The sequence below is a fragment of the Pelodiscus sinensis genome, chromosome 33, assembly GCF_049634645.1.
Source record: "Pelodiscus sinensis isolate JC-2024 chromosome 33, ASM4963464v1, whole genome shotgun sequence".
In the NCBI taxonomy this organism is placed as follows: domain Eukaryota; kingdom Metazoa; phylum Chordata; order Testudines; family Trionychidae; genus Pelodiscus; species Pelodiscus sinensis.
In genome coordinates, this window is record NC_134743.1 from 4782816 (window position 1) to 4804474 (window position 21659).

At 44.9% G+C, this 21659-nt stretch overlaps 1 protein-coding gene across 2 annotated transcripts in view; it reads left to right on the forward strand.

Moving 5' to 3' along the window:
• The first annotated feature begins 5057 nt into the window (after nucleotides 1-5057).
• Nucleotides 5058-21659, forward strand: part of LOC102462613 (butyrophilin-like protein 2) — a 29930-nt gene continuing 13328 nt past the window's right edge. Inside the window, exons 1-5 of one of the 2 annotated variants that reach the window (XM_075914244.1) lie at nucleotides 5058-5216; nucleotides 16482-16644; nucleotides 18742-19092; nucleotides 20038-20388; nucleotides 21007-21357. In XM_075914244.1, the coding sequence (XP_075770359.1) occupies nucleotides 16572-16644; nucleotides 18742-19092; nucleotides 20038-20388; nucleotides 21007-21357 (1126 nt within the window). In that variant the 5' untranslated portion in view covers nucleotides 5058-5216; nucleotides 16482-16571. Of the gene's footprint in view, nucleotides 5217-15595; nucleotides 15712-16481; nucleotides 16645-18741; nucleotides 19093-20037; nucleotides 20389-21006; nucleotides 21358-21659 lie in introns of those variants that run through there. The other variant, XM_075914245.1, reaches the window with a different exon arrangement.

Here is a 21659-nt window from a genome sequence, read left to right on the forward strand (position 1 = left end):
GTTAGTCAATAACTAAAAACGTGTATAAAATGAAAGTACAATCTTCAGTGGTAATAATCCACATTTGTAAAAGTTCAAAGATTCCTTCAAAGCCACAAGCCGTGCACCACTTTGAATTGTGCTGTGCTTGTAAAAAATCACGTTTGGGTGACAATGGTCATAAATAGATGGCTGAGTGTCCAGCTCCTAATATAATTGGGAAATTAAACTCAGATTTTTTATTCGAAACAACACTGTTCTCCTTGAGGTACAGCAGGATCTCAAAGGTGAGTGGTCTGGTAAATTTGTCTGGCTATCTTGTGAGCGAAGACCAATAAACATGGCCAAATGCCAGCCTGGGAGACTCTGAGTCTTCTTTAGAAAGTAAGTCATCTGTGCAACCATGGGCTTGAGATATATTCTCCTGTGATGATGGGTCTATCTCACTGAGTATATTATTTGATTTATTTATTTAAGTATATTAGGGTATCACCCAGGTGGCCCAGAAATTGAGTAGGGTCCCATTGTGCTACGGGTGGACAAATTGAGCCCAAAGAAGAGCCAGAATTTACTGTGTATATTGCCAGTCAGCCACAGTAATATATCAGTAGCACCTATCAGCTGCATCCCCATGCCTGCTTACAGTACCTTCTGCTTATTGGCAGAGTTTCCAATTAGCATCTCCCCTTCACTCCCCACACTACGCTCCTGATGCAATCAGCTGTTTCATATTTTGTAAGAGGCGCTAAGGAGCTGAGGGAGAGAGGGCATGCCAGCTCGGGGGAGGGATGCAGGAAGGGGAATGGGTGTTGGGGGTAGGGGTGGAGTGGGGGGTAAGGTCTGGGGCAGAGCTGGGGCTTAAGCAGTGAGCACCTCCAAGCAAATTGGAATGCCTGCATTTGTAGCTGAGGCCCCAGAGTCCGCACCTAAGCATAGAGTCACATCTTAACTTCTGAAGAGCCCCATGCTCTTCAAACCCTGAGCCCTGGAGCTTAACACAGCATCCCATGAGCTCAGAACACCAGATAAATCCATCTTACTCTGCATAAAAGTTTTACACAGAGAAATCTCATACAGTTCACTCCCTTTAGCAATGGAAGAGAGAAATGCACAGCTGTGGCTTCCCTCAGGAAACAATTATTTACATTGGGTTTCAAAATATACAGAAGTGATTTTATTAAGAATAAATAGTAGGATTTAAGTGATTTTTAGTGATGATGGACTGATCAAAGTAAGTTACTAAACTAAACTAAAACAAAATATGCCAGATACGCCTAATACACTAAGAGAAATTTTGACAAATGATAATTTCTCACCCAAATTCTTTTTTTAGGTGAAGTTCTTCTCAGGCCAGAGCTAATCTTTCTTTTTCTAACCTGGCCCAACAGAGTCTCCCTCCCCCCACTTGTTAGAGTACTTTTGTTTCCATGTCTTTTCATGTGTTCTCTTGGGGGTGGAGCGCAGAATATGAAGCCAGATGAAGATAGTCGTCATTTGCTTTCCCATTCCTTAAATAGAATTTCCCCAAGGCAGGAATCCTATGTTCCAGTCTCCCCACCCCATGGTAAAATACCATATTTAAGATGGATTCCAGCATCAGGGGGCATGATTACATGTCTTTGTAGGACCAGCTACAGTTTAGACTTGCAGGAAAAACAAGGCTATTGACTCAGATAATTGTCTTGAGCTCCGGGCCATTAAGTTGCTTAAATACCACAAATGGCATTCACAAATGGCATTCACCTAGATTAAGAAAAAAGATTTACACTTTATATTTCTAACTTCACACACACAGAAATAGAATATATATATTCAGGAGATTAAAATATCTTGAATGATAGTATATTCCACATTGTTTTGTATAAAATGAATTTGAGTTATGTTTACACAGTAAGCCTGTCATTTTGGGCTTGCTATTCTGACATCCCCATAAACCTCTTTCTACGAGGAGTAAGGGACGTTTCGGAATAGCGCTTTATTTTTAAATTTGGTGCTGTGTTGACAAAATAAGCAATTTCAAAACAGTATTGAAATGATATACAATTTGAGTAGCTCAAATTGCCTACCTTATTTTGAGTTATAGTGCAGTGTAGATGCACCCTTCATTCTAGCAGAGAAAGGCACAACATGATCCAATGGCTGGAAGTTAAAGTTAGAGATATTCAAATGGGAAATAAAATGTACATTTGTAACGGTGGCAGAGAACTATACAAAACAGAGGGTTTGATCCTGCAGGGTGCTGAGCGCTCTGACCCAATCCAATGAAGCAAGCGCTGTTAATTGGGCTTTCATGGTCTCAAGCTCTTTGCCAGAGATCTCAGCACTGCTCAAGTTTGGGCTCATGTCACTTTTCATAATGAACTTTCCAAAACAAGACTTAAGAAGATTCCTGCTTGTGGTCAGCAAAGGGTCTCTGGGGTGTTGACCCCCGCCCCCTCCCCCCCCGCAGTGGGTCCAGAGCCAACAGCTACCACAGGGCAGAAAGGGTCAGAGCAACATGCAGGAAACATGCTTCATGTTGCTCCTGCCTGCAGCTCACAAAAGAGCACCTTGAATCTCACCTCCAGCCACTGCTTCATCCTGGCCCTTGACCTTTAGAGCAAAGACGGAGTAGGGTGAATCTCAGCCAGCGCCTCTGTGGCCTTATTCCAGCATTGGAGTGCAAGAGTGGGAAGAGGTTCCCGGTCCGGTCTTTGCCTGCAAAGTGTGTAAATGGCTGTCATAGTGCTACTGCTTATGTTAATATTTACATGGATGTATCATTTCAAACTTCTGTTTATTCCTTGATTCTTCTCCTTGCACTGAGCAGCGCTGATTAACCCTTTAGTAACCAGGGGACTGTTCCAGTTTCTCTCTCCTGTTCCTATCATTCCTGACCCAGATTACAAGCACCCCAATCAAAGTGTCTGAGGGTCGAAAACGACTCTGTTGTGAACCTTCCTGTCCAGAGCAGGTGAGCGCAGAGGGAGGGGTTTGTTGCTGGCACCACAGATTCCAAGTCCCTGGGTAGATCTAGGTTTGACACTCCTGAAAAAAAGTATGTGCGTATTCAGAACCCACGAGCCACTGTGGCTTGCATGAGCTACCAGTCGCCTGTTTGGCAACGCCCCTTATCAGCTAATTGGGGCACTGCCAAGTATCCTATCAGGGCACTAACCAACAGGGTGCCAAGAGATAACTGAGCAGTGGTGCTGCCAAACAGCTTGGAGAGGGGTGTGGAGGAGGATGGAGAGCAGTGTAGGAGGGGGAAGAGGTGGATTGGTTTGGCCTTACAGGAATAATTTTAGATGTTAGGATCAATATTAGACTTATAATAGGAATCTCACTTCTTCATTTCAGAAAAATCCACATTACTCAAGGACAAAGTCTCATTTAAAGCGTGTGGGTGATATGTGGTCCCCTCTGAACACAATGGGAATGTTGCTATTTCACCTTATTGGGACATTAATTTAATTCCACACAAGTAAAATTACATGAGTAAAACAGATAAACTTTGGGGGATTAAATAAGTACAAAATGATGCAATGCTTGTCTTGAGGCAATCAAAGGCAAGACATGTCCTTACGTTGCAGGAAAAAAGAAAAAAAAATCCTATTCAGAGACTGTAATAAAAATTAATTAAAAACGTCATCCTCAAAAAACATGCTTGTGGAGGGGAATGGCAGGCCTCGTATGTGCGTCCCATCTCCTCAAAGCTGGGGCAAGCCACTCACAGAGCTCCAGGAAGGTGTCCTTCTTCCTCCTGAAGTTCTGGATCCATTGTTGGTCTCCAGAGAGCTCCAGGACTATGTGGTCCCAACAGTTGCTGCTGGTGTCCAGATGCCAGATGTGGTGGGGCACACCAGCATCCAGGTCCTGCAGCCGCTCTGCCACATATCCCAAGAGGGTCTGGAAGAAGGCCTGGGGGTTGGTTTGCTGCAGAGCCTGTGAGGCAGCCTGCAGAAAGTGCTGCCAGACATGCAGCAACATGTCCAGGAGCTGCGGAGTGCCATGGGGCAGCTCCAGCTCCGTGCTGCAGAGTCCTGTGGTGTCCTGAGTCGGGGAAACCAGAGCACATAGAGAAAAAATGCTTTGCTGTCCCTCAGCAAGATACACAAGCAAGCAAAGAAACCTGAGAACCGGCTGTCCAGGGGGGTCCCTCTAAGCACAAGCCTCAGATAACCTCAATCAGTAGCCACACAAGGTAACTACTGACCTGATGCCCTGTCTGAACCAGTTCCAGGCAGTCTTAAAAGTGATTCAGTGTCCAATCAGTGTGGATGTGCTGTTTCGAAATAAGATTTGAAATAACGCTGTAGTGTAGACATACCCAAACTGTTTGCAGGGCCAGAGAGCCTAGCACTGCTCACGTTCAGGCCCACATCATTTTTCATAATGATTTTTCCATAGCAATACTTAAGAAGATCTCTTTTTGTGTTCAGCAAAGGGGCTCTGGGGTGTTGACCCCCCAGCACCAGGTCCAGAGCCACCAGCTACCACAAGGCAGAAAGGGTCAGAGCAACATGCACGAAATATGCTCCATTTTGCTCTTGATTGCAGCTCACAAAGGAACATTTTGTTATCTCATCTCCAGACATTCATCCTGGCCCCCAGCCAGCAGAAGCCCATCCCTTAAAGCAAAGATAGAGCAGGGTGGATCTTAGCCAGCACCCCTGTGGCCTTATTCCAGTGCTGGAGTGCAAGAGTGGGAAGAGGTCCCCAGTCCGGACTTTGCCCACAGGGTGTGTAAATGTCTGTCAACTACTGCTTGTGCTAATATTTACATGGATGTATCATTTCATTGTTTAGTTTTATTTCCTGCCTGTTCACTTTACATTGAACATCACCAATTAACCCCTTACTAACCAGGGGACTGTTGCAGTTTCTCTCCCCAGTTCCATTTGTTCTTGCTCCAGGTTGCAAGTGTAACCCACCCACAGTGTCATGTACTGTGTGATGGGGCGAACAAGCCCCACACTAAAGGGCTGGGAGAGGCCCAGGCCCAACTGGCTGAAAGAGCCCCACCCTTACAGCTCTGCTGGGCATGCTCCCAGCAGAGCCAGTATATAAAGCAGGCAGCGGCCCAGCAGAGGAGAGGAGAGAGCAATCAGAGGTTAGGAGGAGCCAGGCTGCAAATCCAGTGTTCCTGCAACATCTCGGACCCCACTGAAGGCCAGTGTTGGACCCCGGGAGTGAAGCCGACCCCAACCCCAACCCCATGGAGTAACGAGCACACCTATCCTGCCAACCCAGCCCTGGTAAGGACCGCCACACAGATGGACAGACTGGGGGGGGGAGGTGCCAGGGTGGTAGGAAGCGGCCCAGGGCGGAGGTTTCTTAATCCAGCTTGGTGCGTAGCGGCTGGATTCCCCGCCAAGCTGGCAGGACCGAGAGTCCCTGCCCACAGGGCCCTGGGCCAGGACCCGGTGGAGAGGGAGGGCCTGGGTCCCCCCCACCATCCCTTGCTGCACCTGGGGAGTCACTCAAGCCAGGAGAGGCTTTTGCCCCAGAACTAGGCCTTGGGTACTGTAAATGCCCTGAGAGAGGGGCCAAGACTTTGGGGATTTTAGGTACTGTATACGCCCTGAGAGAAGGGCCTGGACCAAGATATGGGCCAGTAGAAGGGGGCCGCAACCCACGTCAGGGGCGTACCCCCTGACATACTGGTTCTTAGACCACTTACAGCCAGAGAAAAGAAAGAGTGAGCTCTATAGCCTAAGCTGAGCGTCAGCTGGCTTTATAGCTCAAGCTGTATTGGGTCCTATGCTGAACTCCAAACATACCAGGTTTGGTTCCACCCACAAGCGGTTTCATAAGCACCCCCCAACTCAAAGGCTATGTCAACACTGGCGTATTCTCATGGAAAAAAATCTTTTGTGGGCACTTAGGAAAGCGGGAAGAAGCCTTTTTTTTGTGTGTGTGAAAAGGTACTGGTTAAGGAAAATATGGAGGGGAGAATGGAAGATCATTGATAGTTGCAGGTTTATAGATTTCATAGATCTGAATATCAGAGGGGACAACTGTATTAGCCCTTCAAAATTAAGGGCATTAATTAGGTCTGGAAAAATGATGGAGTTGGTTAAAAAATTGTATTAAAAATAAACATAAGTCTCTTTTTCATTGCATTTTGGCTCCTCGGTATTTAGACTATACTTGCATCATGTTTGCAAGATATTCTGTGTAACAATAGTGTTAGAAACATGCTATTTTTTGTTAAATGAAACCTGAGATTCAAATGACTCCTGTAGATCTGAAGAGAAACACAATATATTGTAAGATTTGCACTAAAAGTACAATAACTAGCAACACTGGATTACAAAGTTTGACTTCTTACAACACAGGCTTGAGAAATTCATTCAATAAAACCCACAATGTTTTTCTGAGCTAGAACAAATCTTTTAAAAGACATCCAGTCCTGATCTAAGAGCAATCTACCATCACATTAAATATAGAATCAGTCTCTTTCTGGCCTAGTCAATACTTAAGTATTTAGACATAGTAGAACATTTCTGGCAAGAGAAATTGAGAGGTTTATAGAGGATATTGTGTGAGATTTCTATTCAAATTCCCTGATCCAACTAATCTCCTCTCCCCTCACCCCCCCCCCCCATCTCTCATTTATATTAAAAAAATCAAGTTTTTTTTTCTTCCCTCCGAAGTAATGCCACTTCTTTTCCTGCATGACCTCCGGAACAGTCTCTCTTCTCTGGCTGCAACTGTGCATACTAACCCAAAAAGAATGTCAATGATTGAGTTCCTTCTGCCATACCAATGACACAGCCTCAGAATGACCTGTTATAGCCAGACATGAACCCCATCTTGTTCTCTCTTCCCCCCCCCCCCCCCCCCCGAGAGCAAGAGAAAGGCAGTCAGCCTTTGATGCCCTGGGAACGCAGGTGTGGTGCCTGTCCCTGACTCTACCATAAACAGAAACCAGACAGTAAATGGGCTAGCTGACGACTGGGAGGCCTCCCGCCACCCTGATGGCTAGTACCAGTAGTTGACACATCTGCACTGTCCCAGGAGAGGAATCTTCGCCCATCACATACCAGAGGTGCCCATTGTCTGAATTTTCCCAGGTGTGAATTATGCTTTGCACCCTTTGTGGGAAACTTGGCATTCAAAGCCATTTTTCCTAACTGGCCACTTGAGACCAGGAAGAAGCCTAAGTGACCCAACGGGTATAAAGAGGGGTTTAGTAGCCCACCCCATTTGAACTCCAATCATCTACACCTGCTGGCAGGTATTGATTGACTCCCGAGGTCTGTGGGACGCCCAACCTCATCCTACTTCTTCCCGAGGGATTGAGAGAAAGATGCTTGCCATGCCAAGTCTGGAACGCAGGGGTGAGAATATATACCTGCTAGATGTCTATTTTGCATGCACTTAATAAGAGCTCAGAGAACCAAAAGGGTTTCATGGTACCTGTAAGTGACTTATTAGTGTAATTTCTGTCCTGTCCTTTGTAGTGGCTGTATTATCTGTAACACAGCAGTAGCATTTAACAGCTAAGTTTACCCTGTAACAAAATAGTAACTGTTTAAGCTGTGACCTGACTTCTTCAGTTGCTGTAACAGAACCAAGCACAATTTTAAAAAGAACTTCAGGACAGATATAGGAAAAGCTTGAGAGTTGGATTATGTCGCTTCCAGGGGACAGATCCGTTGGGGCATCTCTCAGCCTCCCCAGGCTGCCTGCTGTGAAGGGATCGTGTATCCTAGCAGTCAAAATCTGAGGTGTAATAAGCTCTCCCTGTAAACTTCTAGGGGCACCTGGCAACCTTCTCCAGGTTGCCCGATGCGAAGGGACCCCAGTCCCAGCAGTTGAAGTCTTGGGTGTATAACACACACACACACCACTCACTGCCCTGACCATCGGCTGACACCTGTGCTATTGATCTTTCTGAATGTAATAATAATAATGAGATATAATAATCATTAATAACTTCATTACAAATTAAACATAGCCAATACTTTACATGACAGCACTTTTGTTGAGTTGTGGTTCTCTGCTGAGAAAGGTGCCATAATTTATCATCTAAAAATAAGTAAACAAATCTTTTAAAAACTGATGTTCAGTTAAGCGCTATTTAACTATCATAGGGTATGTCTACACTATCCCCCTAGTTCGAACTAGCGGGGTAATGTATGTATACCGCACTTGCTAATGAAGCCTGGGATTTGAATTTCCCGGGCTTCATTAGCAAGTGCGGTATGCATACATTACCCTCCTAGTTCGAACTAGGAGGGTAGTGTAGACATACCCATATCTACTTGAAAATTCTCAGAAAATCTGTCTTTACTCACAGATTGTGGCCTAGAATTTTAGATACACACAGTCTACCTTTTTTGTATAGAGAGATTTCATAGTGTCATAGAGCTTAGTTTGAGAAGGAGCCATTAGATCATCTAGTCCACTGTTAGCTGTAGTAAGTTGAGTCAGTAATATGGAGTCAACAGGCTTGAATAAAGGCCTGTATTATAAAAACAGCACCAGGCCTGGAACCTAGCAAGCAAGACTTTGGTTCAGTAACATGGCAGCCAAGAAAGAGGCCTTATTGATTATTAAATGTTTGTGTGAGTCGGGCCGAACATGGAAGGACATGGGGGGCATGGGGGATTGTAAGCCACAGGGGAGTAGTAAAACATCTCAATAAGAAATGTCTTGGTACCAGCCAATTCCTCAAACAAATGTAAATAACGACCAAAGTTCAGGACTGGGTCGAAGTTGACAGCATGAAAGATAGTAAGTAATCCCCCCCGCCTTCTGCATGGTGAAGGGTGGTAACCAGGTAACAGAGGCTGGCAACCTGGTACGTAAGAAGTGATGTAAGGTGTTTGTTTGTTTGTTTTGTACATGTCTATAAAAGGGCTCCACAAATGGTGATCACTTTGAGAGGGTGCACTAGGCACCTTTATAGGTAAGTGTCATTGGCAAGACTTACAGAATGCACAGTAGTTTAGCTGTGAGATTATCTGCTAACATCTATTAATGTATTTATTTGGCAATAGGCCTGCTAAGTGTTGATACATTGCCAATGCTTGCAGAATGCACAGTGGCTTGGTGTTGAGAGTTTCTGCTGACAACTGTTAATGCATGGCATTTGGCAATAAACTTGTGTCACAGTGCATTGAGGTTTTCCCGTCTCCTGCACCCCCATAATGGCACGAACAGACTCCACCAGCCAGTAGAATAGAGGTGTTTATTGCCTCTCCAGGATACAGCACAGATGTAATCTGGTTACAGGGCAGGCCTAGGATGCCTCAGCCCCCCCTTGAGATGGAGGAGACTGGGCCCTTAAATTCCAGCCCCTTTCCCCAGGCTGTCTCCTCCATGCTCCCAGACAGAAACCCACCAACTCACTTTGAGCCCTGCCCCCAGTCAGGGCTCCACTCCCCTTCTTCCCACTGTTCTGCTCCCTGGGAGAACTCGTCAGACAGGTTCAGAAGTCCCCTTGCATAATGACTCATCCCCTGCCTTGCTGGGCTGTGCTGCAGACAGCAGCCAGCAGCCAGTGGAGGTCACTCACAACCTACTGCCCAGCATAGCAACCAGCAAGGTACCCCCCACTATGTCACAACTTGCTTGATTGGTTTCATCCTTGCCTGAATCTGTAATTTCTGGAGGCTCTCAGGAGTCTACTGTATTGACCAAAGTGCACACAATTTAACTCTTTAGATAGAGGGAGCACACACATGCAGCCAAAAGTTTATCATTGTTAACGGAGTAGAGGTCTGGTCAGGGATCTGCCAGGACAACCCAGAAACTCTGACAACAATAGGGAACTTGTAGCCCATAGGCTGCATAAATGGCTTCTATATGTAGCCTGTGAGACATATTTTTTTACCATTGCCCACACACAGGGTTGGTAGAGCCAGCTAATTTCCATCCATGCATGTTTTTTTTCCTATTGTACTCACATAAAACTAGGGCAAGTAAAGTGAAGTACATCCAAACAAAATGCTGCCACAGTTCCATTGGTACACCCTGAAAATTTTGGGTTCACAATGGCACTTAAAACTTCCCTATCCTTGGACACTCTCTCTTGGTTATTGAAACAACCTTGTGGCCCTCTCATTAGCCTAGGTTGCCTATCACTGGTCAACATCTTTATTAGTGACTTCCATGAGGGAATGGATAGCAGTGTCAGAAAGTCTGCAGATGACACTAAGCTAGGGGGAGAGGTAGATACGCTGGAGGGCAGGGATAGGGTCCAGAGTGACCTGGATAGATTAGAGGATTGGGCCACAAGAAATCTGATGAGGTTCAACAAGGACAAGTGTGGATTCCTGCACTTAGGACGGAAGAATACCAAGCATTGTTACAGGCTGGGGACAGAATGGCTAAGCAGTATTTCTGCAGAAAAGGACCTGGAGATTACAGTGGATGAGAAGCTGGAAATGAGTCAACAGTGTTCCCTTGTAGCCAAGAAGCCTAATGGCATATTAGGTTACATTAAGAGGAGCATTGCCAGCAGATCCTGAGATGTCATTATTCCCCTTTATTCGGCTCTGGTGAGGCCACATCTGGAGTATTGTGTCCAGTTCTGGGCCCCCCACTATAGAAAGGATGTGGATGCATTGGAGAGTGTCCAGTAGAGGGTGACCAAAATGATTAGGGGGCTGGAACACATGACCTACAAGGAGAGGCTGAGGGATCTGGATTTGTTTAGTCTTCAGAAGAGAAGAGTAAGGGGGGATTTGATAACAGCTTTCAACTTCCTGAAGGGAGCTTCCAGTGGGGATGGAGAAAGGCTGATCACAGTAGTGATGGATGGCAGGAGGAGGAACAATGGTCTCAAGTTGTGGTGGGAGTGGTCTAGGTTGGATATTAGGAAAAAACTATTTCACTAGGAGGGTGCTGAAGCACTGGAATGAATTATCTAGGGAGGTGGTGGAATCTCCATTCCTAGAGGTTTTTAAGTCTCAGCTTGACAAAGCCCTGGCCAAGTTGATTTAGTTGGGATTGGTCCTGCCTTGGGCAGGGGTCTGGACTTGATGACCTCCTGAGGTCCCTTCCAGCTCTGAGTCTGTTTCTATGATCACTGATCTAACCTGACCCCATGACGAAGGCCATTATATTTCACCAAGTTACTCCCATGCTTAATCCAATAATTGCTTAGACTAAAGCTTTTCAGTCCTCAGGAGACTGAACCATGATGTGAGTCTGGTGAGACAAGGAGAAAGTGAGGGTCCAACAATGACTAAGTAGAATGAGGTGTACCGGTAGAGAGCCTAATTCGAACTACGTACTCCGTGCCGCGAGTAGCCACAGGCTCGGAGTCTGCACTAATGGGGATTTAAAAATGGCAGCATCCGGCAAGATGTAAATGAAGCCCAGGATATTTAAATCCCGGGCTTCCTTTGCAACTTCGAATGCCTACATTAGCCACCCTAGTTCGAACTAGGATGGCAGTGTAGACATACCCCTACATAGTAGGGAATGGATGAAGTGAATCAATGCCAGCAGACAAGCCATCCTGTAGTGAAAGGCAAAAACACAAGAACAAAACTAGGGATTAAATTAATATGCCTCCATTAAACTGTAGTTATTACCACAACGCATGCTCATTAATATTTGGATTTATGCTTTTTGTAGAAGCAGATCCCATTGTTACCTGCCCAGCTTGTCACAGATTCAGTGACATCATGACTACCTGACCTGTATTTCTTTCCAATAAAATTGTTCACAAATTTGCTGGTGTCTGGTTAATAGATAGCTATATGCACATGAGAATATGATAGTAAATTTTGCAGACTGCTATAACTGATAACCCAAAAGGCTCAAAGGTTCACAAGAGCCACATGCCATACAGAGGGTGTGAGGGCCCTATTGTCACTGGGTCCTGTTGCGTAGGTAAGAAAGCAATTACTGCTAAATCAGAGAAAAAATTCAGCAGCAATCCTAGCTGTCTGACACACACACACAAAAATCAGATCTTTCCTGGGCTAATCTTCCTATCATTGGTAAGTAAGTAAAAGTGATTTTGTTTTCAAGTGTTTGTTTCAGTTGCACGGAATTTAAGACTTTTCTCTGAACTGGAGAGATTAATCATTGTGAAGACGGGTGGTTGTTTCTAACCAAAGCAGGATTTTGAAAGAGCTTAATACTGATCATTGAATGGCTTTATTCACCCCTCTGGGATTTATATACATGAAACCGTATATAAAATTGTTCAAGTTCTCTATACTCGGAGGGTTGACACAACAAATGTGTCCAGCATCTGCCCTGATTTTAAGACAAATTAATTGTTGATGAAATGAAGTTGCAGTCATGTGGGTAAAAGGCATTAGACGGACACAGTGGGAAAAGTAATATCTTTTACTGGATGAACTTCTGTGGATGAATGAGACAAACTTGGGGCTTACACAAAGCCCTTCGTCAGGTCTGAGGAATCTTTAACCAAATGTGGGAGAGGAATCCTCTCCTGGCTATTAAAAATCATAAAAGGAACCCAGAGAGAAAGATCCATCTGAGTCTTCTGCTTTCTTCTGTTTTATACCAATATTACCCTACTCACTTCATCTGGCATTCCTCTGACTTCAGCCATCGCTACCTTGCGTTCTTATGCATTTTAACATTACATTACAGCTGATTTGCATGTGTCAGTGACTGGTGATTCAATCCTTATAAATATTTTCTTTTTAGCAGTGGGGAATTGATTTTGGAGAGCAGGAAGGACAAAAGGAATATGTTAACTGAGTAAGCAAATATGTAATCATTTCGGCCTGACAACATTTTTACTCAAATCAGAATCTGAACAAAAGCAAGTTTTTAGGTATAACTTTCTTGCCTTGATGAGCAGGAAACTTGTGGAGATCAGTAACATCAGGCCCTGGCATTGCAACAGTGACAAGTGCACCCAATGTAGGGTTAATCCATTTTTGCCTTTATTTAGAAATATTCAGACAGAATTGTTGTCACTGGCAGTTTCTCGACAGAGACTGATGTCAACAAGAAACAGACAAGAAGAAAGCAGTAGGGGCCCAGCTTGCCAAGTTCTGCCATAATGGGAAGCTCACCCACATTTCATAATGGGTTTTTTCTGTCTATGGCTTGGTTCCTTCACCTTCTCATCTGGTATTCCTCTGACTTCAGCCATCGCTAACTCGCTTTCTTATACATTTTCATGTTATATTTTTGTTAGCTTCCCTCCAATCCATATCATCCATACAATAGGTATGTCCAAGCTTCTATACATATTTTAGCTCTCTATGCTATTTTCATGTCATATGTTCCTATTACTTTCTTTCCGTTTTCCCTTGCATAGGTACTTGTATTTTTTGTATTTATTATCTTCCTCTGATTCGTGTCTTTTGACACAATGCTATCCATTAAAATTGTCCTGTCAGGAACACTGCATGTGCATTTTTAAGTGGTCTTTTAAATTTAGGTTGTTGGCATATAATGTTTCCTTTCAAAACTTTTGGAAATTTAGTATTTTGAGGGTGTAACTTATTTTACTTGAGGGAATAGGTGGTATGTCCCAGTAGTAGTTTTCTTTACTGTTTTAAATGCCAGCTGTGAAACATTCAGCTTATAACACATTAGAATTGTTAGTAACCATAATAACTGAAACTGAGTTTCATTAGTTTGTGGAGGAAATGGTATGATAAGACTGCCTACAATGTAGCCAATCTGTGCCTCTAGCAAAGGTCTCCAATGGTCAGTAATGGAACACTAAATTGGGAGGTAAAGCTGAGTTTCCCAGATAGCTGTCTGGTCGGTCTTGCCCACATGGTCCAGGTCTAACTGATCACCATATTTGGGGCTGGAAAGAAATTTTTCTTCAGGTCAGATTAGCAGAGAGCATAAGGGAGTTTTCCTCTATAGCAGGGAGTATGGGTCATGTGTAGGTTTTGCCCAGCTTTTTTTGTACTTTGAGAACCCAGTGTAGGATCTGAGACTTACTCTTGCCGGCAACTCCTAGTGTGAATGGTGACGTCTATGTAATATAAAGTCTGTAAGCCACAATGTGAGTTCTGTAGCTCAGCCAGAGGGTAGGGGTCTCTTACAGGAGCGGCTGGGTAAATTTCTTCGACCTGTAATGTGCTGGAGATCACAATAGATGATCATAATGGTCCCTTTTCGCCTATATAACCATGTTTACTAGATGGGCCATGGTCAATCAGGACAAACTGCAAGGAATGGGGCCAACAATCTCCCAAATAAATGGTTATTCTAATAATTAGATTCTCCTAGCCAGGAAAAAGTTTCTACAATACCTGGCTGGTTATCCAGAAATGAAAATGCAGATTCCCTGGGCTTCCACAAATCCTTGTCATATTTGACAAGGCTTATGTAAAATCTTGTTCACCATCTATAAAGTTCTACCAATCCCAAGAGATCAGACACATTACCCACCAGATCAATGAGTATGTCCAATCTTACCCAAATATATACTAAATATATGTACTAATATATAGTACTACATATGTATACTAGTATAGTATAATAAATATACTAACATCAGATTTATTTTAAGAGAGGACAGAGTACTGTGGTTAAAATATCATTATACACACAGATATGGATACAATTCTTAGGTCAGTTTCATAGCAGAGATCATGACTGCTGATTTGTAGAAAGTTTGTACAGAATTAACTTCATCTAATATATAAAGGAGAATGTTTGTATGTTTGTGCTCTAATAACTTGGACTCTATAAGGGTACATCTACACTAGCCCCCTAGTTCGAAGTAAGGAGGCTAATGAGGATGAACGAAATTGCAAATGAAGCGCAGGATTTAAATATCCCGTGTTACCGGGCAGTCGCCATTTTGGAAATTGACTAGCCCGAAATAACTGCCTACGTCTACATGCAGCAGAGAAGGGCGATTCCGAAATAAACCCCTTACTTCGAATTAACAGTTAAACCTCATGGCGCCGGGCCAGACACAAGGTAGGGAGTGAGAGAGGAGGAAGGGAGAGCAAGTTTGGCTCTTTTGCACGCTGCCACCCCCCTTCCCCACCACCTCCCTAACTACCAGCCTGCGCCACATACAGACAGCTTCCTGTTCCTCCCCGCCCTTCCCCACCACCTCCTTAAAAGTCACCCTGTGCCCCTCACAGACGGTGCCCCGCTCCTCCCCACACCTCCCCCGCCACCTCCCTAACTGCCAGCCTGTGCCCCACATAGACAGAGAATCTGATTTTCTTCCACCACATCTGTCCAAGTACCACCCTATCTAATATATAAAGGAGAATGTTTGTGTGCTAATAACTTGGACACTATATGAGCTACCGCAACCAAACTTTGCATGGGATAACCTTTCCTCCAGGAGAAGGTTTTAAGGTACTTTTGGACCCAATCGGGGTCCTGTCCTGCCCCCTATGGCACCTGCAGCCCTGGGCGTGAGCTGGGGTGCCCCTCCCTCATTTAGCTTCTCCAGATCTCGTCCCCTCCCACCCGTGAGGTTACATAACCGACCCTCTTCCTGCCCCCCCCCTCCCCGCCCCACACAGTGCGCACAATGGCCTGGGCACCTGCTCTGCCTCCCACGGCACCTGCAGCCTCCGGCACGAGCTGGGATGCCCCTCCTGCGTTAACCTCCCCTCCTACCTGGGGTCACTCCCTACCTGCCACTCCCCACTCCAGAAACCAAAACCAAAGCCAGCCAGCCTTTCTGCTCAGCTCGCTGGGCTTATCTGAGCAGAAGGAATCCATGTGCCTGCTGCAGCACAGGGCAGAGGGGCCGGGTTAAACCCTCGATGCGTTACACTGCTGTGAAGCCAGCCGGCTGCTGTTCGTACTGTGAGTGGGGCTCTTCTGTGTCTCGTTCCAGCCTTCGGGGTTAGATGTGAACTCTGAGCTTTTGCTTGCCAAGGCAGGGCAGGTGGATCCCTGAGCCAACCTGGCAAAGAAGTCCCCTTGCTACTAGCCGCATGGCTGTGTACTGTTCTCCTGGAGGCTGGCTGCTCGGTCCTGGGGGAGGAGGGTCCTGCTGCTCTCAGAGGGTCAGGTGTGGGCCATGGTCCGTGGATCTGGGGGGTCCCTGGCTCAGGGTCCCCTCCTTTCCTACATTTTCTAAATTTTGTTCCTTCGTTTTCCCAAGCAATGCCAGGTAAGTCCAGCTAGTAGGTTATAGGCGAATAGGTCATCCACACACAAAGTTAGTTCAAATTCTTACATAAGAATTTGCAGGGACAGTGCAGAGTATCTATACATCATCAGTGGGCAACTGCACATTTTAGAGCTGGGTTCTCTTGTTGAAACAGTTAAATATTCACTGAGACAGAGAGACTGTCCCTATAGCCTTGTGGTTATCTCACCCCTCTGGGAGACACTGAAGTTCCTGCTGCAATTCCCACAGAAATCAATGAACATTTGACAGGGCATGTAAAGAATATGTTTGCTCCATGTGTGTAGTAAGAGAATGGGCCTGTTCCTGTGGAAGTGGAGGGTAAAACTGCCTTTAGACTCACTGGGTTCTTTCTATAACCTGCTCTTCGTGTCCTTGCTATAGTGTGGGCCTATTGCCTACCCTCACTGCTGTCACTTTATGGTTTGCATTTGCTCACCAGAGGAGGCGGACAACATCAGACGCTGGAAGTTGCACCCTTGATGTCCTGCTGGTAATTTGAAAGCCAAATGTCTCCAGCTCCTGCTCAGTGATGGGTTCTTTATTTCCATCGGGGACAACGATTCAGATTCTGACCTTTCTACAAATAGCCCATCTGGCAACAGGTAATGAGAATTCTATGCCACACGGATTGTAAAACGCAATTCATCTAATCGTTGCTTAGGAGCACAGAAAATCACTAGCACCAAGAGTGATGGATTTGAGATCTGGAACACACATCATGAAATAAGTGATTTCAGGAGCTCACTCTATTTCATTTTACCAAAATAAGGTTAAGGTGATATTTTGCCATTATCCAGGAGTAACCTAGGGAAATTTGTGGTAAGAAAAGGCTTTTTAGTATTCAGAGGCAGATTATTATCCATTGGCTGGAAGCTGAATGTAGATTATTCAAACTAGAAATAAGACACAAATCTCTGTCTGTGAGGGAGACAAATCACTGGAACTAAAGGATGTGGTGGATTTTTATGTCATGATTGAGTGTTTTTATAAAAAAAAATGCACATAGTATTGGGCTTGATTTAGGTCTGGGTTACAAAGAAGGACTAAGTGGCCTGGCCTTAGATCCTATAGGCCTATGTTTTTGTTTGATTGTTAAGAGCGAGAGTTTTCATTTCAAAAAATGAGAGTCTAATCCTATGGTCAGAGAATTTACCACGAGTGTCATTTTGTCCTGTCCATCCCAAGGTGTGGCAGCTAGTCAAACACAAAATAGTGAAACAGATATTATTCAGCTTCCAAGATCAGAAGGGACCAGTGTGGTCACATGCACTGACCCTAAGTACGACACAGGCTGAAACTTTCCCAAGAATCTGCTTATCTAGCAATTAGCAGAGTGGAGTCAACAGACTGGGTTCTGGAAAGTGTCCCAGAGAATGAAGTTCTACTTCTGTGTGCTTTAAAAGGACGAGGGGTCTGGAATACATGACCTGTGAGCAGAGGCTGAGGGATTTGGGGCTTATTTAGTCTGCAGAAGAAGAGAGTGAGGAGGGATTTGATATTAGCCAGAAAGGATGGAGAGAGGCTGTTATCAGTGGTGATGGATGGCAGAACAAGGAGCAATGGTCTCAAGTTACACTGGGGGAGATGTAGGTTGGATATTAGGAAAAACTATTTCCCTAGGATGGTGGTGAAGCACTGGAATGGGTTCCCGAGGGAGGTGGTAGAATCTGCATCCAAGTCCCGGCTTGACAAAGTCCTGACTGGGATCATAGAATCCTAGGGCTGGAAGAGACCTCCAGAGGTCATTGAGTCCAGCACCCTACCCAAAGCAGGAGCAATGCCAACTAAATCATCCCAGCCAGGGCTTTGTCAAGCCGGGGCTTAAAAACCTCTAGGGATTTAATCCTGCTTTGGGCAGGGGGCTGGACTCAATGATCTCCTGAGGTCTCTTCAAACCCTATGACTATATGCTTTACAATGGACACCCGTCCATTGGTGAATTTGTTTCTTCACGGGCCTTCAGTTTGCGTATCTACAAAATGGGTACAATGATACTGAACTCCTTTGTAAAGCAATTCCAGACCTGTGGATGGGAAAATGCAATATGCATTTATATAGACTGATTGAGGAAATAGAAGATTAAGGCAAGGAGGGAAGTGCAACAGAGTAGAGAGAAAAGACACATTGTTTGATATAGCATCCAAATCCCTGTGACTCTGTACCTTCTCAGCACAAATATTTATTATCCTTCAAAATGCATCAATATACTTGCAGGTGTAAGTAAATGGGGGATGCATAGAGAAAAGTTCAGAGGTAGACAGATTGATAGAAGGGCATGTAATACGAAGATAGATAGATAGATATTTGTCTCTTTAGATTTTGATGGGAAAAACATAATGGAAGATTAAAAAATAATTTCTGTCTTTAAATATGTGGCTCATTCAAATGTTTTATTTTAAGTAATCATAAATTGCTAAAATAAATCAGAGCAGAGAGATAATCTGTTTAGTCCATTAAACAAGGGACACATTGCTGGCTCCGACACTGGTGAATACATTTTATAATATTTAGTGTGCTTTGAAGAGAGATCCAGCACATCCCAAGATTGTAAGTCATGGATTGGAACTGTCTTTAGGAGTGAATTGACATGTCTAGCTGCCTCCATTTGGGTTTGGACAGGGTCCCCATAAGAATCCACATCTGCATTCCATTGGGAACTACGCAAAACACATGAAATATGTATTTGTGTCTCCATACAGGCCAGTTCAGAATCCATTCGCCTGACAACACTGTCATTGGAGTCGCTGGAGAAGACACTATCCTACCCTGCTCCCTGTCATCTCCGAGAGTCCCTCTCAGCCCTGTTGTCCAGTGGACACTTGTGAGACCTTTCAAGAGCATAGAAGTGAGCTCCTATAATGGAGGAAGCCAAACAGAAAGGCAGGGCGAGGGGTACCAGGGCCGCACAGAGTTCTTCACCTCTCAGCTGAGCAAAGGAAATCTCTCCCTGATGCTGAAGAACATCCGGGTAACTGACAAAGGGAAATACACTTGCCGGGTTGATATCTCAGACTGGCATGGAGAAGCCTACATTGAACTGGAGGTGACGGGTCAGTGAAACAGTTTCTGGTTTTACAGCAAGATAATCGTAAATCTTCTAGAGTCTGGCAATGGGAGACGAGGGGCCAAATCCATCCCAGACCCAGCTCCAATTATTTGGGAGTTGGGAATCCCAGGGACTGAAGCAGTGGAATCATTTAATGAGCCAAATCTCCATGTGAATGGAACTGACAGGTCAAGGCCACAAAACAAAAGTAAATGTGTCACTTTCTTCTGAGGGCCGGTTGTAAATCTGGTAGGTGATTCCACCTCCTTTTTAAAAGACTCTGTCACTGGAAGAATTGCCTCCCAGAGCTGCCTGCAGTGGCGGGATAGGAGGGGAGTTTTGTCCCGCCCATTGTGAAGATGGGCCTCCAAACAAGAGGCACTGAGACCTGGTTCAAAGGATCACAACGCAGCTCTCCTCTGGCCCAGCCTCCCCTTCCTCACGAGAGGGCAGGCAACTAGGTGAGTGGCTTTGTGGCCTGGCTTGTGGGGTTGCTGCAGTGCTCACTCAGGCTTGGCCTAGCTGCCCCTGTCATGCGGGTTGACTAGGCCAAGCCTCACTGTCACGGCGAACCCTTTGATCCTGTCACAAAGTCTGGGTCAGGATTCCGGCCCAGCTTGATGGACAAGAACCATCAATAACCTGGGGTGGGTTCATTCTCCAAACCCCTCCCACACTGGGTCCTCCTCTCAGGGTATGTCTAAGCTATATGCCTCTGACAACAGAGGCATATAGATTAGGCTACCCGGCATAGGGAAATGAAGTCGCAATTTAAATAATCGCGGCTTCATTTAAATTAAAATGGCTGCCATGCTCTGACGACCAGCTGATGTTCAGCTGTTTGTCGGCCAGGTCGGGGCAGTCTAGACGCGCTGCGATCGACAAGGAAGCCTTTGTCGACCGGCGCAGGTATGCCTCGTGAAACACGTGTATTGCTCTCTCCTGACAGCTCCCTACAGAATCCTTCCTCCCAACAACCCTGTTATTGGAGTCATTGGAGCAGACATCATCCTCCCATGCCAGCTCTCAGTCACTACGTTATCTGGAAGCTTCAAAGTGCAGTGGAAGCTGTTAAGATCATCAGCACTAGTCCATGAAGTCTCCTACAATGGAGGAATCCAGGCAGAATCAGAAGGGGAGAAATACCAGGATCGAACGGAGCTGTTCTTCACTGAAATGACTCAGGGGAACCTCTCATTGAAGCTCAAGCACGTCCAGGCCTCTGACAAAGCAGAATACATCTGCAGCCTGGATTCTGACAGCTGGTATGATGAGATGGTGGTGGAACTGGATGTGACGGGTTGGTGAATCAGCCTCTTTGTTTATGATAAATACGTGCTAAATCTTTAACATTTGCTTTATAGGTGAAGGTCTGAAGGGTGGAGACAAGTATGGAAAAATTGCAAGTTTGGTGCTATATGTGATGTCTCAACATCTAAACAGAGGGCTATTCATAACAGAAACTCTGAGTGTCAATATTCCCATTAGAACTGAGCAGAAATGTTTTGGTGGTTTTTTTTGCCAAAAGATGTCTTTTCCAAAAACTATTTACTCACCCATCTTCAGCAAATAGCTTTGGTTGAGAAGTTGTCTTTTGCAAAGAGTTGAAAGATTTCATTTTGGTCACTGTGTTTTTAAGCTTTTCTTTTCTATATTTTGACTTTAAACCTGGATTTTACCTCTTGATGGTGTTTATAAAAGGGGGAGGAGGGAGTGGTGAAAAAAATCCAAAATGCCCAATATAAAAATCAATTGTAAAACCACAAAAATATTTTGAGGTGGCTCACAAAATGTTGGTAGATTCAAAACTACTTTTTAATTTTATTTTATTTCATTAGTTTTTGTAGCTGCCAAAAAAGGAGAAAAATGAGTTTCAAATGAAAAATCCTTTATTTGTTCATTTCTAAAATCCACACAGGCAAATTCAGAATCCTCCCCCCAAGTCACCCTGTTATTGGGGTTATTGGAAAGGATGTGATCCTGCCCTGCCGGCTCTCAGACACCATTATTCCTACAAACATCATTGTCCAATGGACCCTTATCCAGCCCTCTAAGAAACCAGTCAAAATCCTCTACAATGGGAGGTTCAGTGAGGACCAGCAGAATGAAAGATCCTGGGGTGCGATGGAGGTCTTCAGCACTGAGTGGACTAAGGGCAACATGTCTCTAAAGCTGAACAACATCCAGCTCCCGGACAGAGGGAAATATCTCTGCAGTGTGGCAGCTGGGGACTGGAATGACAAGGTGGCCATCGAGCTGGAGTTGAAAGGTAAATACTTGTTTTGTTCCCTGTTACTGCTCTGCAATGTGAGGCTTGAGAAGAGAGAGGAAGGTGCCAGACCTGCCCCTGGCATAGGCCATTGAATCTGATGGAATTATAACAAGAACGAACAGGGGTCTAAGTCATGCAAGTGTCTTGACAGTCATAGAATCATAGAATATTAGGACAGGAAGGGACCTCGAGAGGTCATCAAATCCAGTCCCCTGTTCTCATGGCAGGACCCAGTACTGTCTAGACCATCCCTGATAGACATTTATCTAATCTGCTCTTAAATAGCTCCAGAGATGGAG